Here is a 13,461-nt window from a genome sequence, read left to right on the forward strand (position 1 = left end):
TTTGGCTGTCTGGAATATAAGCAGACAGCTGTATCTCTTTTACAAACATGATTTAAAATATTTCCCTCAGCTGTGTGGTGAACCAAATGCAGAGCAGCTTGAAAGAGCTTGACTGGTATAAAACAGAAAGACTCTTTATGAATCATTTACTTTAAACAAATTGTAAAAAATGAAAAGAATGAATGAAATGTCTCATATTAAATCTAAGATGTTTTCATCAATTCAAAGCATAGAGATTATGATAACTTGGAATGGCTTTATCGATTTGTTTAATTATTAGAAATAGCTATAGGGTATAATTTTCATTAGCCACATAATGATTGAAAATCATGAAAATCACATATACTATGAAACTGATGATTTATTTTTTATTACAGTTATGTTCTGTCACAAAACTGTAGCAAATATTTCCCAATGTGAATACAGCATTCAATTAAAAAATGTAAGCATTGCAATGCAGCAAAACAGTCAAAGCCTAGCCAGCAGCCAAATCGCCCTGCAAATCACCCTGAAGCTTAGCAGGTGTGAGCCTGGTCAGTACCTGGATGGGAGACCTCCTGGGTTGCTGCTGGAAGAGGTGTTAGAGGGGCCTAGTAGGGGGTGCTCACCCTGTGGTCTGTGTGGGTCCTAATGTCCCGTTATAGTGACAGGGACACTCTACTGTAAAAAGGCACTGTCCTTCGGATGAGATGTAAAACCAAGGTCCTGACTCTCTGTAGTCATTAAAAATCCCAGGGCGTTTCTTGAAAAGAGTAGGGATGTAACCCTGGTGTCCTGGCCAAATTTCCCATTGGCCCTTACCAATCATGGCCTCCTAATAATCCCCATCTATGAGTTGGCTACATTACTCAGCTCTCCTCCCCACTGAGAGCTGATGTGTGGTGAGCATTCTGGTGCACTATGGCTGCTGTCGCATCATCCAGGTGGATGCTGCACATTGGTGGTGGTGGAGGGGAGTCTCCATTACCCGTAAACCGCTTTAAATGAAGTGTCCAGAAAAGCGCTATATCAGTGTAAGCAATTATTATTATTATAATTCATTCTGCTATAATTCATGTCTGTCTTATTTATAAAGGATTTTTTCCCCATTGATCTATAATATCCACAAATTTTGAAAATTTTTTTTTTCATTTATATCGTATATATATTTTTTGTGAAATACAATTGCATTTGACACAAAGATTTTAAAACATTTGTCAGCAACTGTATAAAAGTGTGCAAGAGATTCAAACCCAAAAAAAAGAAGAGTTTTATTCTTGACATGGTGTTACTGTACCTCTGAGCCTCCACTGACATGGGAACTGACCTTGGTCCTGAAATCTGACACCATACTCTGTTCAGAATTTGGAGAACTGGGTTTTGGTTTGAAGCTCTTTAATGTCGTCCAGTACAATATTACTTCAAAGTCTGCAAAACAAGCTTGTTGTTATTCACAGGCTAGATTTTATTAAATGCTGAATCAACAGCCCTGGTTTGACCTAAGAGCATTACAAACATATCTTTTAGAAAATGATTACCAGCTCTGAATTTAAAAATATCTCTTTTATGCACTCCAGGAAAAGTGCTGTGTCGTACACTGTTCCTACAAGATGTGGTTAAGACAGTTTAAGAACTATTTCTGAAAAAAAAAAACTATGCTCATATACGTCCCAGTCATTTGAAAATCAAAAATGAAAAAATGACCTTGGTGTGTTTGTCACTTTAGCTAGTCTTTTTCTGTTACAAAACTAAAAAAGAAATCAAGAACCTTCTACAAGAGTTCTACCTGTACTTTTCCTGCCCTTTTCACCAACAACTGGAATGTGAGGTAGCTAATTCACTTGCCAAATTGTATGTGAAAAGATATCTCTCACTAAACCAAGTCAACAAGACTTTATTCAAGCATCCTTCCTTATGTGTTCACTAAACTGTGATGAACTAGTCTTAATCTAACAATCCAGTTTCTATGAAAAAGGATGAAACTCTTGTCTTTTTCTCCCTTATATACCCAGAGCACACACCTTCATTAACAACATCAGTGCTACAGTAGGTTAACTCAGGGCCACTGTCCCCTTGGCATTAACAAAATTAAGCCGGGCAAATATACTGTAGTTTTTACACTTTCTTTTTCCCTCATTGGGAACGTCTGACTTTGTACAAAGTTGTAAAGCAATACAATATAGCAATACAAAATAGGAAAAGACAGCAACTATCAGTAAGAAAACAGTACAGAGTATATGCATAGGCTACTCCCTTATTGGAGATGTCTTATTGAACATTTGTTGAAGATAAGGAGTACCTCTTGCCTGGAGGATCACAATATACATAGTCTGATGCATACGCATGCTGACAATACATTAAATCAACTGTGACACATAATCTGCATATTGATCATTTATCTTTTCATGACTATAATGGGTTCATCTTAACTCATCTGTTTATGGAAAATTACACGTATTCAAGTATATCGCTTTTGATAAAGAGTAATCACTAGTGTCATGGCCACAGCCTATCTTGGCAAGCAACGGGCGAAAGGCAGGATTCACCCTGGATGTGACACTAGTCCTTCACAGGGCTCACAAAGACACAGATGCAAGCATGTACACATTCACACCAGGCCAATTTTCCCAGAAGCCAATTAACCTAATTGTATGGTAGCCACTTGAACATGGGCAGAAAATACAAACTCCACACAGTTAGTACACCAAGTCCAAAAACCAGGGTCCCAGCCCTGCGAAGCAACGTTAACTACTGCGCCACTGTTATTATAATAAAAAAAAAATAATGATTAATTATCTACCTACTTGGTACCAGTAACACTGGGGAGCATCAATTCTGTCTTAAAAAATGCCCCTCTTAAATAGATCAGGGTACTTTGCACTAGTCACATTGGCACCGGGAGTGACCAGAAAATGGCCAGACAGAATGAATTACTGTATTGTTTGAATTCAGAGTCTTGTTTTATTGGAAACAAGAGCAAGGTAACCACAATGGGAAATTCTCCCTCTGGGCATATGATTTGCTTTCACTTTGATTCTAAACAGATGTGCCCTTTACTTATAATGGGATCTTTAAACCTAACGACATTTAAGGGTTGTAATAATCTTAAAAGTTAGCCGAGCCTTTTATTTCTTTTTCTCTGGGAATGAGGTACTGCAGAGGTAACTGCGTATGTCACAAGAAATACAAAATACTCATCTTGAAGTGAAGGCTCTAAGACAGTTTTGAAGACTTTTAGTAAAGGTGAAAGATCACAGGCAAATATATTTTGTGGATTCCTATGCGTGCTCCATAATAATCATAATTCTATCAGTACACATACATAAGTATGAGAACATCGTGCATTCGAATTTGTTCATAGGTCTGGAACAGCAACATGTCTAGACCGATCACAGATGGGTTGTTCTGTTCCATAGAAAGTGTGACCCTATATGCACTAATAAGATATAAGTTTGCATCTGGACCTTAAGGTCAGGTCATTGGTAGGGCAGAGCACATTTGTGTTCCATAGTAACCATAACCCTACTGTATATGCACCCTGTCTTGAGTTCTAAGTTGAATTTGCATTTAACCACATGGAGAGGTCAAATGTTTTATTATGTATAGCAGGGTCTCCAGTCACTGCAGACATCAGCACCACAACAACCTTCCATCTGGCCCTCACTGGTGTGGAATTCCTGGAGCTTCTCTTTTGTTGAAGGTGTAGAGCCAGGCTACCTCGTGGCCTGGACCATCAGCCTTCAGTGACACTATGAGGAACACTGGCTTCCCAGAGAAGTTTTGCCCCTCTTAGGGCCGCTATCTTGCTCCTTAATGTGAATACATGCAATTAACCCACCTACTTCCATTCCTCTGTCTTTAGCCTATAGACTAATAATTTTACTGTAAACATGTGTTGTAGCTTAAGCAAGTATACACCTGTTAAGTTTACATGAAAATAGGGAGATGTTTCTTTAATGTACTGATATTTCTTGAGCAACTGTGAAAGTACAGTACAGTCAAAGTTTTCACAAACATACTGTAGTCATCTATGATCAATGCTTTTCCATTGTTGTGGAACATTAAACATTGTTATTGGAGAACTAGAATGTAGATAAAGAATATAAAATATAAAGATATAAATAGAATGTAAAGAAAAATCAAAATCTAGATTATGTTATTGGCATAAATATTCACAATATCCCCCCACCCCCAGACCGAGTTAATATTTGATGGAAGTACCTTTGGCAGCAATTATAGCTGCAAGTCTTTTTGGATAAGTCTATCAGCTTTGCACTGGGATGATACATTTTTTGCCATTTGTCTTTGCAAACATACTCCAACTCTGACAGGTTGGTTAGGAATTAATGTCTCATTGGAAGTAAATCAGTTTTGAAGCCATAGATTTTCTTATGAATTCAAGTCAAGGACACTTAAGGACACTTGATTCCTTCTTGTTAAGCCACTCCAGTATAGCTTTGGTCCGGTGCTTTAGGCCATTGTCTTGCTGAAAGGAGAATTTAAGTTTTAGCAGACTTTAGCAGACTGAAGAGACTTTCCTCAAAGATTTGCCTATACTTTGCTTCATTCATGTTTGCCTTAATTTGAAAAAGTCCCCCAGTTCCTTATGATGAGAAGCAGCCCCATAACATAATGTTGCCACCACCATAGGTAATACATTGTTATGGTTTTGTGTCAGATGGAACACTTTGCATTGAAACCAAAAGTTTCTATTTTGTCTCAAAAAATTGACGATAAAACTTTTTGTCACAAAAGCATTATCAGTTAAAAGGCTTGTTGGGTTTGATACTCTGACATACAGGCAAGACCATTGTATTTATTCTGAAATCATGAGAACTACTACTACTATTGAAAAACAGTCAAAGGTCATTCAATTGTGTAATTATCAAAATAATTTTGTGCGTCTGAGCTACAGTAAAGTTTATCATAGGAGTGGTGTGACAACTTATGCAATCAACATTTTACTTATTGATTTTTCCTAACTTCTAACACTGAGACTTCTTTCTCCCAAAAAAGTGTTCAGCTTGAGCACTCAAGTTGTGTTTGAGAATAGGCACTTTTGATTGAGAAAATGTAGCATGTGTATACATTATTTGTAATTCACAATAGGACATCATTTGAAGGGTTGAACACTATGGTAAAGCACAAAACTCAAAGCAAAGTTTTAAAGCACACCTATAATACCCATAACAAGTAAAAATAAATAAAAATGAAATCCAAAGGAAACTGACACACCAAAAACAAGAGTAAAAGTAAATTACTGTTAAAAAGTACTGCCAGAATTAGAAGACCTGAATCAGATGATGTCTGAACAGAAATACTGGTGCTAGACTAATTAGTGCCTTGTATATGTGTGAATTTTGTAAGTCCATCCTAAATTTCCCAGGGAATCATTACAATATATAGAGAATGAGAGTTAAAGTATATACTGATGTAATATACATTTAGTACACAAGCCACATAATTCTAAACTTACTGAATGCTATTTAACTTAGAAGATATCACAGTAAAAGAGTTACAGTAGTCTAATCTTCATAAAATACAGGCAAGTATCAATATTGGAGCATCACAGCAAGTAGAGCAAGGGTTTTAACTGACCAATGTTCCACAGGTGGAAGAAAGATTCCACGAATAGTCCTTATCATGGGGTTCTTAAAATGTGCTTCAAATAACAAAATAGTTAACAACATAACAGAAAAATTTACTTCAAACAAGGATTTGATTCATGACTATTGACAGCAAACCTGCAGTTACCAACTTGAAGTTTGGATTGTCACAGTTTAGACTAAGAAAGTTCGGTTCCATCCATGTACAGTACTGTATATATTGGACATAATAACAGTGTTAACACAGATAACACTGTGCACCAATTAAAATAATTTGCATTCTGCATTCAATTTGCATACAATGTCCTATATGTCTTTACAGTCCTGCTATGTCATTAGTTTAGATATGTAAGACACTTGAAAGTTATAGCAGAAATAAAAGCAATACTCGGAACAATTCAAATGGCTACTAACTTTCTTGCTTGACCCCCTAAATATTTTTCCCCCCCATTGGTCTTTATTCAATATGCAAATACATCTAGTTCTACTTAAAAATGTTGAAATGCATTGTCAGCAATGCAATAGGATTTAGAAGGAATTCTTCTAAGAATTTTCCACATCCTTGAGAAGAGATATCAGTTTATGCCTCTCTTAGCTGATGTGAGCTATTCCTTTGTGAAGCAGACTTAAGGTTCAAGACTGACTCCAATTGCAGATAGGCATAAAATTATTACATTTAGCTGAACAGAGTCATCACGTATGATGATGAAATACATATAGTATGTGTCACTCTCTGTACAGTATATGTACACTAAAACAATAAAATACCATAAACGTATGTACTGTTTAGAAATTCCTTATTCATTTGATTGTGGAAGTGATGTACAGTATCATGCTATTAGAAGCCATGGAACTCCTAACCTCCTAGGAACACAATGTGTTAAATGTGAAAAACAATCCAAGGAACAAATGATCTAAGTCATTGAGTAAACAAAATAAAAGCCTTCTCCCCGAGATACTGTCTAGGTAGGAAATTAGCTCTATGACAACCAAGGACCTTAATTTCCATTTGTCATGCGGATTCACATGCTGGCTAAGATTAAAAACCAAAATAAAAACGGCATGAACAAGGATTTGGTACAGTGGTCTTTTCATTAAGCTGCACATTTTCAGTTTCTCTCAGCAGTTCTTTCAATATACACTTTCCTTGGTTTAATTTTCCACATACTTCTTCCCTCTGTTGCAGAACAGCAAGAGCAGCAAGGAGAAACTGGAATGGAAAAGCTGGTTGCTTTGCTGATATCCAAATTGATCCCAGAAGTCTAAGTACGTTCTTAATAGCAGATTTAGGAATTGGCACAGCACAGCTGCTCCTTTTTTCACTGGTGAAAAAGGCATGCACCTATATTGGTGGTACTGGTCTTCAGTTGGGTTATTGGTAAACCCACACAGTTTTAAACTATGTTACCTAAATCGGTTTTTATTTAATCAATTTTTACATCCTGATGACTGATTTGTTCATTTAAAGAAAACATAGAAAATGCAGTTTATAAACATAGGGTACTGTATAATGTAGCACATAAAATGTTCAATTTAAAGTTATTTTTTTTCTTAACAGAATAGAATTAAAAAAAAGATACCATGAGCAAGAAACATTAGTAAACTAGCAGGTAGCGTTGAGTATTCATCTTGGGAACCAAAACAACACACCATGTTGCATGAATCCAGAGATAATGTTCTAATTTATAGTAAAAATAATTTACTAATTAATACATCTTATTAATAGAAATATCAAATGAGTTGGCTTAATTTAAAAATAAATTAATACAAAGTATTGTGAGTAATATACTGTATGACAGCAAAATATCAAACAATAAGACCAAAACAATTTGGGGATAAAGCTGAAGTGAGGTGCAGATCAGGAGAAATGTACTGTACAGAAAATTTAAAAAACACTGAATATCCCTTTGAGGAAATATATATATATATAATATGTAAAAGGTATATTGTAGCACCCAGACACTGACTGACATTGCCAGACTGTTCCTTCAAACAGAGCAGCCAGGCAAGAAGAAAACTAGTTAAGAATGTCACATGAGGCCAGTGGCAACTGTGAAAGACACAGAGTTTAACAGCTGAGATGGGAAATGTCCATGATCAAGAATATCCCCACCACTCCACAAAGCTCAAGAAAAAAGGAAGCAAGAAAGAAGTCATTATTGAAAAAAACAACAACATAGCAATTAAGTCATTTTGCAAACACGTGACAGAAGGGTTTGTGGGTATATACTCCTGTATTGCATTTTCAACAAAGCTTTAAACTAATAATGCAAATATATGGCAAAATGATTTGTGACCAATTTTTAGAGACAAAAATCGAACATTTTGATCTCAAAGCAAAGCATTACATGTAACACAATCCCAAAACAGTGTGTTATTCAGTCAACACCATTCTTGTTATCAAGCATAGTGATGGCAGCATTATTTTAGGGGGCTGCTTCTCATCAGCAGGGACTGATAAAGACTGAGGCATAAATGGATGGTGTAAAGCACAGACAGATCTTCAAGGAAAAACTGCTTGAGTATTCTAACAACATATAATTCTCCTTTCAGCAAGACAATGAACCACAGCATTAAGTCAAAGCTTTGCTGTAATAGCTGAACATGATATAAGTGAATGCCCCTAAGCAGCTCAATTAAAGTCTTGACTTGAATCCAACAGTTAATTTGACTTAAAAATTGTTGTTCAATAATGATGCCCAACAAATCTGTCTAAACTTGAGCATACATACAGTACAAAAATTGAATTGGCTAAAATTAAAATATTCTGGAGTACTGTACAAGTTTGGTACAAATTAATCCAGAAACACTTGTAGTTGTAATTACTGCCAATGGTGTTTCCATCAACGTTGAGTTTTTGGTTTTTCAAAGCACAGGGAACATAAAAAACGAATCGATTAAACAATAATTATTTACAGTATTATTAAGATACTGCTTCCCAGTTCACGGCACACTGTGCTGAAGAAAGATAGCAAACTGCACAGTGGGAGTCTTCACTCAGTTTGATCAGTTTTCAGAAGGAAAATATAGATATAAAACATAATTCTTTCACTAGCAAAAAGTCATTATTATTTCCTGCTTTGATTTAATTTGTTAAAAAAAGACAGACTGTGAACTTATTAGACACTTCTTCCTCCCATAGCATTGGACGAATCACTAATTCATATTCATATCTATACAGTAACTCAAAAAATACATTCTCTTTTACATCAAAATGTACTTAAAAGCAGAACTGAAGCATGTGAATCTGATGTTTAACAGTTTCCTTTCACATTACAAATTTTAAACGACGTTATAGAAGGGGTGTTAACCACTGTGTCTTCTAGGAAGTAACATCTATCGCCAGTTGATTTTTCACTCCACCTGTCCCCAGTGAAAATCCTCCATATCGCAACAATATTAATCAAACAAACCTCAATAACTGTCAGTCATCCTGAAGCCGCAGAGACCACAGCAAACGTAACTTTACATCAGAGCGCCAAATTAGAACTAATAAATACTACATTAACAGGACTTTGCTTTTGTTCATGAACAAAATCTGATCCCTGTTTTTAGAAAGTGTGAAGGTCCACATCTAGCAAGTGTGAATAAAATACACTGAAGGAAATTATTTACTTTATTTGGATAAAGAACTGGAATATGTTTTATTATTATAATGTAAACTGTATATAAGATGGAAATATTCTAGTATCTCATATTATAATAATAGGTGATGCTTGGATCATTTATAACTATTACCTACCTAAAATGGTACAGAAGATGGGCTAATTGCCCTCATCTCCTTCGTAACCATTCTTATGTTCTTATAAAATCCCCACTGGGGCAAAAACATTCAAGCCCATGACATATGTACAGTGTTAAGACCAGTAAACAAACTGTCAAAAGTCAGAAATATACCACTCACTTGCACTAAGACCATATGAACTCAAAACTATCTGATGTCCTGACAAAATTCAGCATGTGCTGTCTACATTAAGAAAATATGTAATCATGAAGATCCCGTAGAACAAAAGAAAAACATCATTCAGAATCATTACTTTGCAAACTTTACTCCTCAGTTTGAAGATCACCTATTGCAGTTTAGGCCTATTCTCCACTGCAGCCTTGCACCAATACAAAAGAACCTAGTTTGAAGATGTGCTTGCTCTTATGGCACAAAAGAAACTGGTTTGAGTCAGGATGGACAAAGGTATCACTGAAGCCACCCACTCCTAGAGATACCCCGTCTGTGGATTTCAGGAACTCCAGCCAACCATAACCCCACACAGTCACTGGAATATCTGGCTGATTCTGTGCCCTCACACTGTCGACAAACAGAGGCTCAGCTTGGACAAAAGTAACTCCAAACTCTGGATGGAATGAAAATACCACTTGAAAACCCCCCTATTTAATTTGTAATTCCAACAAAATCAATTAATTATTAATTTGGTTCTTGCTCACACTAGAAGAAATCTTTGCTCCTCAGAAAAAACAACACCAATACCAAAATGTGTATACAGTATCTGTAGTTTTTTTAGTATGTAGATCAGGTCTCCAGACCAGATTGCATCTGGATACTGTGGGCGCACCAGGTCTGTGTCTACCGGAGAGCCCTAGGCAACAGGGTGTAGGCAGTGCAGTGAAAAATCCCTCAACAATCAGAAGCCTCATTAAGGTGATGAGGTAACTACGTATGTCCTTGATCATTGCCAAGAGCAGAGAAAAACAAAGCCAAACCACCTGCCCTCCTTGCAACAATCAAATGCTTTTACGTTTCTTAGGTGACAGCCAATTATTCTTCTTCAAATGCAATTTACTGCATCAAATAATTACTGAAATAATTGACACATTAGTGCTGGTTTTCACCATCCATTTATTAAATCTCACACTATTGTTAAATGTTGTCTGAACTCAATACTGTATGTGACTCCCAATCAGAAATCCTTGTTAAGGGTATTTTTCAAGAGAAATCAAATGTATGTGTAAAATACACTGTACATATTTCAAGCTATAACAAAACACAGTGTTTTTTGTCTCAATCCTCATTCTCAATATTACAACCATAGTCTGTAAAATGGAGAGTGGCCCACCTTTTGTCTAGCACTCACGTAATTAATTGAATGCTATGGTGAACAAAGGAAAAACAATGCTGAAAGTGTTTGGGATTTCATTTTGTTATTCTGAGATCAAACTTATTCCGAACTCAAAACGAAGTTTCCTTCATTTGCAAGTGTACAGTACCTCATGTGTGATAAACTAAATGGAAATATAATTATGAAGCAATTTCAGCTTTAAATATTCATGTTGTGGCTGAAGATCGATTGGGTGTCACACACATGTGTGTTGCACTAATGGCCAAATATTAATAGCTCAGGCCAAATCCCTGCTTAAAAAAGGTGGGAATGATTCTTACCTTATCTCTTTCAACCCCTCGCTTTGGATCACCTTAAGGATTTCTTTATGACTCATGGGTGTGTTTGGGTATTTCTCCAGCACCTAAAGCAAGCCCCAAAAGGAAATATCATTACTGGCATGAAGATATTATATTGCACCAGCAATTTAACAAATCATACATACTGTATATGCTGCCTGTACCAAATGAAATGAAAGGTTAAAGGTAAAAGCTATTTTTTAAAAAAATATGATTTTACAATTATAGTTTAAACAGCCTGTAGATAACATTTAATGAACATTTTATACAACATCTTTGCAAATATGAATATGCAAATCAGAATGTAAAACTTAATGAGAATCTGTCTTCCATGACCTACAGAAAGGGAAACCGTGGTTGGGGACGTCTGGAAATGTGCATCGTTTTGTTTGGATGAAAGAGGTTCTGGCACAGAGATGAACACTCCACCAACAGCTACTGCATCTGCTTCTGCTGGGCTGCTAATCAAGCTCTTGGTGCTTCCCTAGCTCAGCAGAAGACAGCAGATCACTCTGATGCTCCTGGGAGTCTGACAAGCACCATAATTAAAACACCACCTGTAGACTGCATTTTGCATTCAGCCTGCCATCTGTATATCACTGCTTTACCACCCTTAAAAGACACTGTGGAGAGTTCTATATTCTTGCATTTTATATTCCAGAGATATATTTTTTTTAACTTTGCTCTTCTGCATTCTCACCATGTAAAACCTTATTTAATTCGGACACTGATAGTGATCTGACGATTGAAGACCCAGAGGTAACAATGCGGCATGTTACCCTGTGTGCAATCTGAATGAAGATCACGGGTGTAGACCTGGAACTCCCAAGCCCACTTCTGCAGAGCCGAAGTGTCTTCTGCTTCTCTTTCCAAATGAAATTAAATACTTAATTAAACCTGTAATTTTGTAATTGCAGTTTACTGACATTGATTATTCAGCTCTTGAAGAGTTGGGAGATTTTGAATTATAATACCAAATAGATAAGTAAATATGGATACAAAAAAAAGAAGTATCTATTATATTTTGCCCGTCATGTAGTTTCTAATTGAAGCGACAATCCTTTTTACCCCCTTTTCATTTCTAATGGACAGCTGACACATGGCATCCTGCAATAGGGATAAAAAAGCTAATGTCAGCTTTTTTCTGAAATGTGCGCTTCCCAGCTTTTCTGACTGCATGCCCACAGCACCCACTGTACAGACAAGACAGCACTGCATGTGGGACTGAAGCAGTCCCAGTTATAGCATAGCAAGCTCACAGGCCTCTGGAAAGTGCCAGAGGCTCAAGCCCGTCCCACCCCATCAGTTCGCAGCCACATAGGGATGCAGATTTTAGGCAGCCAGAGCCCAGAATGAAACCAGGAATGTCTAATTTCTATTAGGTTACTCATGGGTTAAATTAAGTGAGACATGATCACACAATGGGCAGAACAGTGGCACAGTAGTTAGCATGGCTGCCTTGCAGAGCTAGGGCCCTGGGTTCAATTCCAGACCTGGGGTGCTATCTGCACAGAGTTTGTATGGTCTCCCGTGTTCTTGTGAGTTTCCTCTGGGTGCTCCAGTTTCCTCACACAACAGTCCAAAAACATAGTGGTAGGTGAATTGGCTTCTGGGAAAGTTGGTCCTGGTGTGAGTGTGTGTCAGTGTTTGTATCGGTATTTGCCCTGTGACAGACTGGTGCCCAGACCAGGGTGTACTCTGCCTTGTGCCCATTGCGTGCTGGGATAGCCTCTGGCTCCCCCTGGACCCTGAATTGACAGAAGTGGTTAGAAAATTGATGGATGATCATGCATAAAAAAAGAGATAAATTAATTAACCGAGAGCTCAGTTTGATAAACAGTAGTTGATACCATAGTTTCCCATGCTAAGGAATTTGATCTAGACATTATAAATAGCCCATTAGGTAAAAACACGGCAAATGATTCTTGTAGCTGAACAATAACACAGTACATAGTATGGTGAGGGTTGGTGAGATAAAAAAATGATACCAACCGAAGGATTTTTACAGGATGGTTAGACCTCTTTATATTTCGGCTAAAGTAAATTCTATGCAGTCCTTCCACTTTGATTTTCGTTGTGTATTATATTATACTGTATACGTGTGTCAACCAGCTGAAATTTTGTGCTTCGGGTCATTCGCTCACTCTAAATTAGACTGGGTTTCCCTCTCCTTTTTAAGTGTCCAGACACAGACCCACAACAATAAAACAACCATGCAAGCAACTAACCCCTTTCCATTACCCTTGGTTATAATGGAATTTGCGTCCTGGAAAATGACACATCCAAAAGAATCAGCCAGAGCCCCTGACTACATTAAACCCTTGAATAGTTATGACATTCTCATTATGTGCCCTAAACACAGTCTCAAGAGCTAAATCAATGAGACAACCTTTCATACAATCTGGCAGCCTGTTACGCAACCTCATTATGTAGTAACCTTTTACAAAGACACTTACAGTATATTTT

The 13,461-nt window shown here is 36.9% G+C and overlaps 1 protein-coding gene across 6 annotated transcripts in view; it reads right to left on the minus strand.

Annotated features, from left to right (window-relative positions):
- Window positions 1-13,461, minus strand: part of asxl2 (ASXL transcriptional regulator 2) — a 130,735-nt gene that overhangs the window by 82,798 nt on the left and 34,476 nt on the right. For all 6 annotated transcript variants that reach the window (XM_088625450.1, XM_088625452.1, XM_088625449.1 and 3 more), the window contains one exon: window positions 10,978-11,060. In XM_088625450.1, the coding sequence (XP_088481576.1) occupies window positions 10,978-11,060 (83 nt within the window). The remainder of the gene's footprint in view (window positions 1-10,977; window positions 11,061-13,461) is intronic.

This window comes from Lepisosteus platostomus, chromosome 3, assembly GCF_059453375.1.
Source record: "Lepisosteus platostomus isolate fLepPlt1 chromosome 3, fLepPlt1.hap1, whole genome shotgun sequence".
Lineage (NCBI taxonomy): Eukaryota > Metazoa > Chordata > Actinopteri > Semionotiformes > Lepisosteidae > Lepisosteus > Lepisosteus platostomus.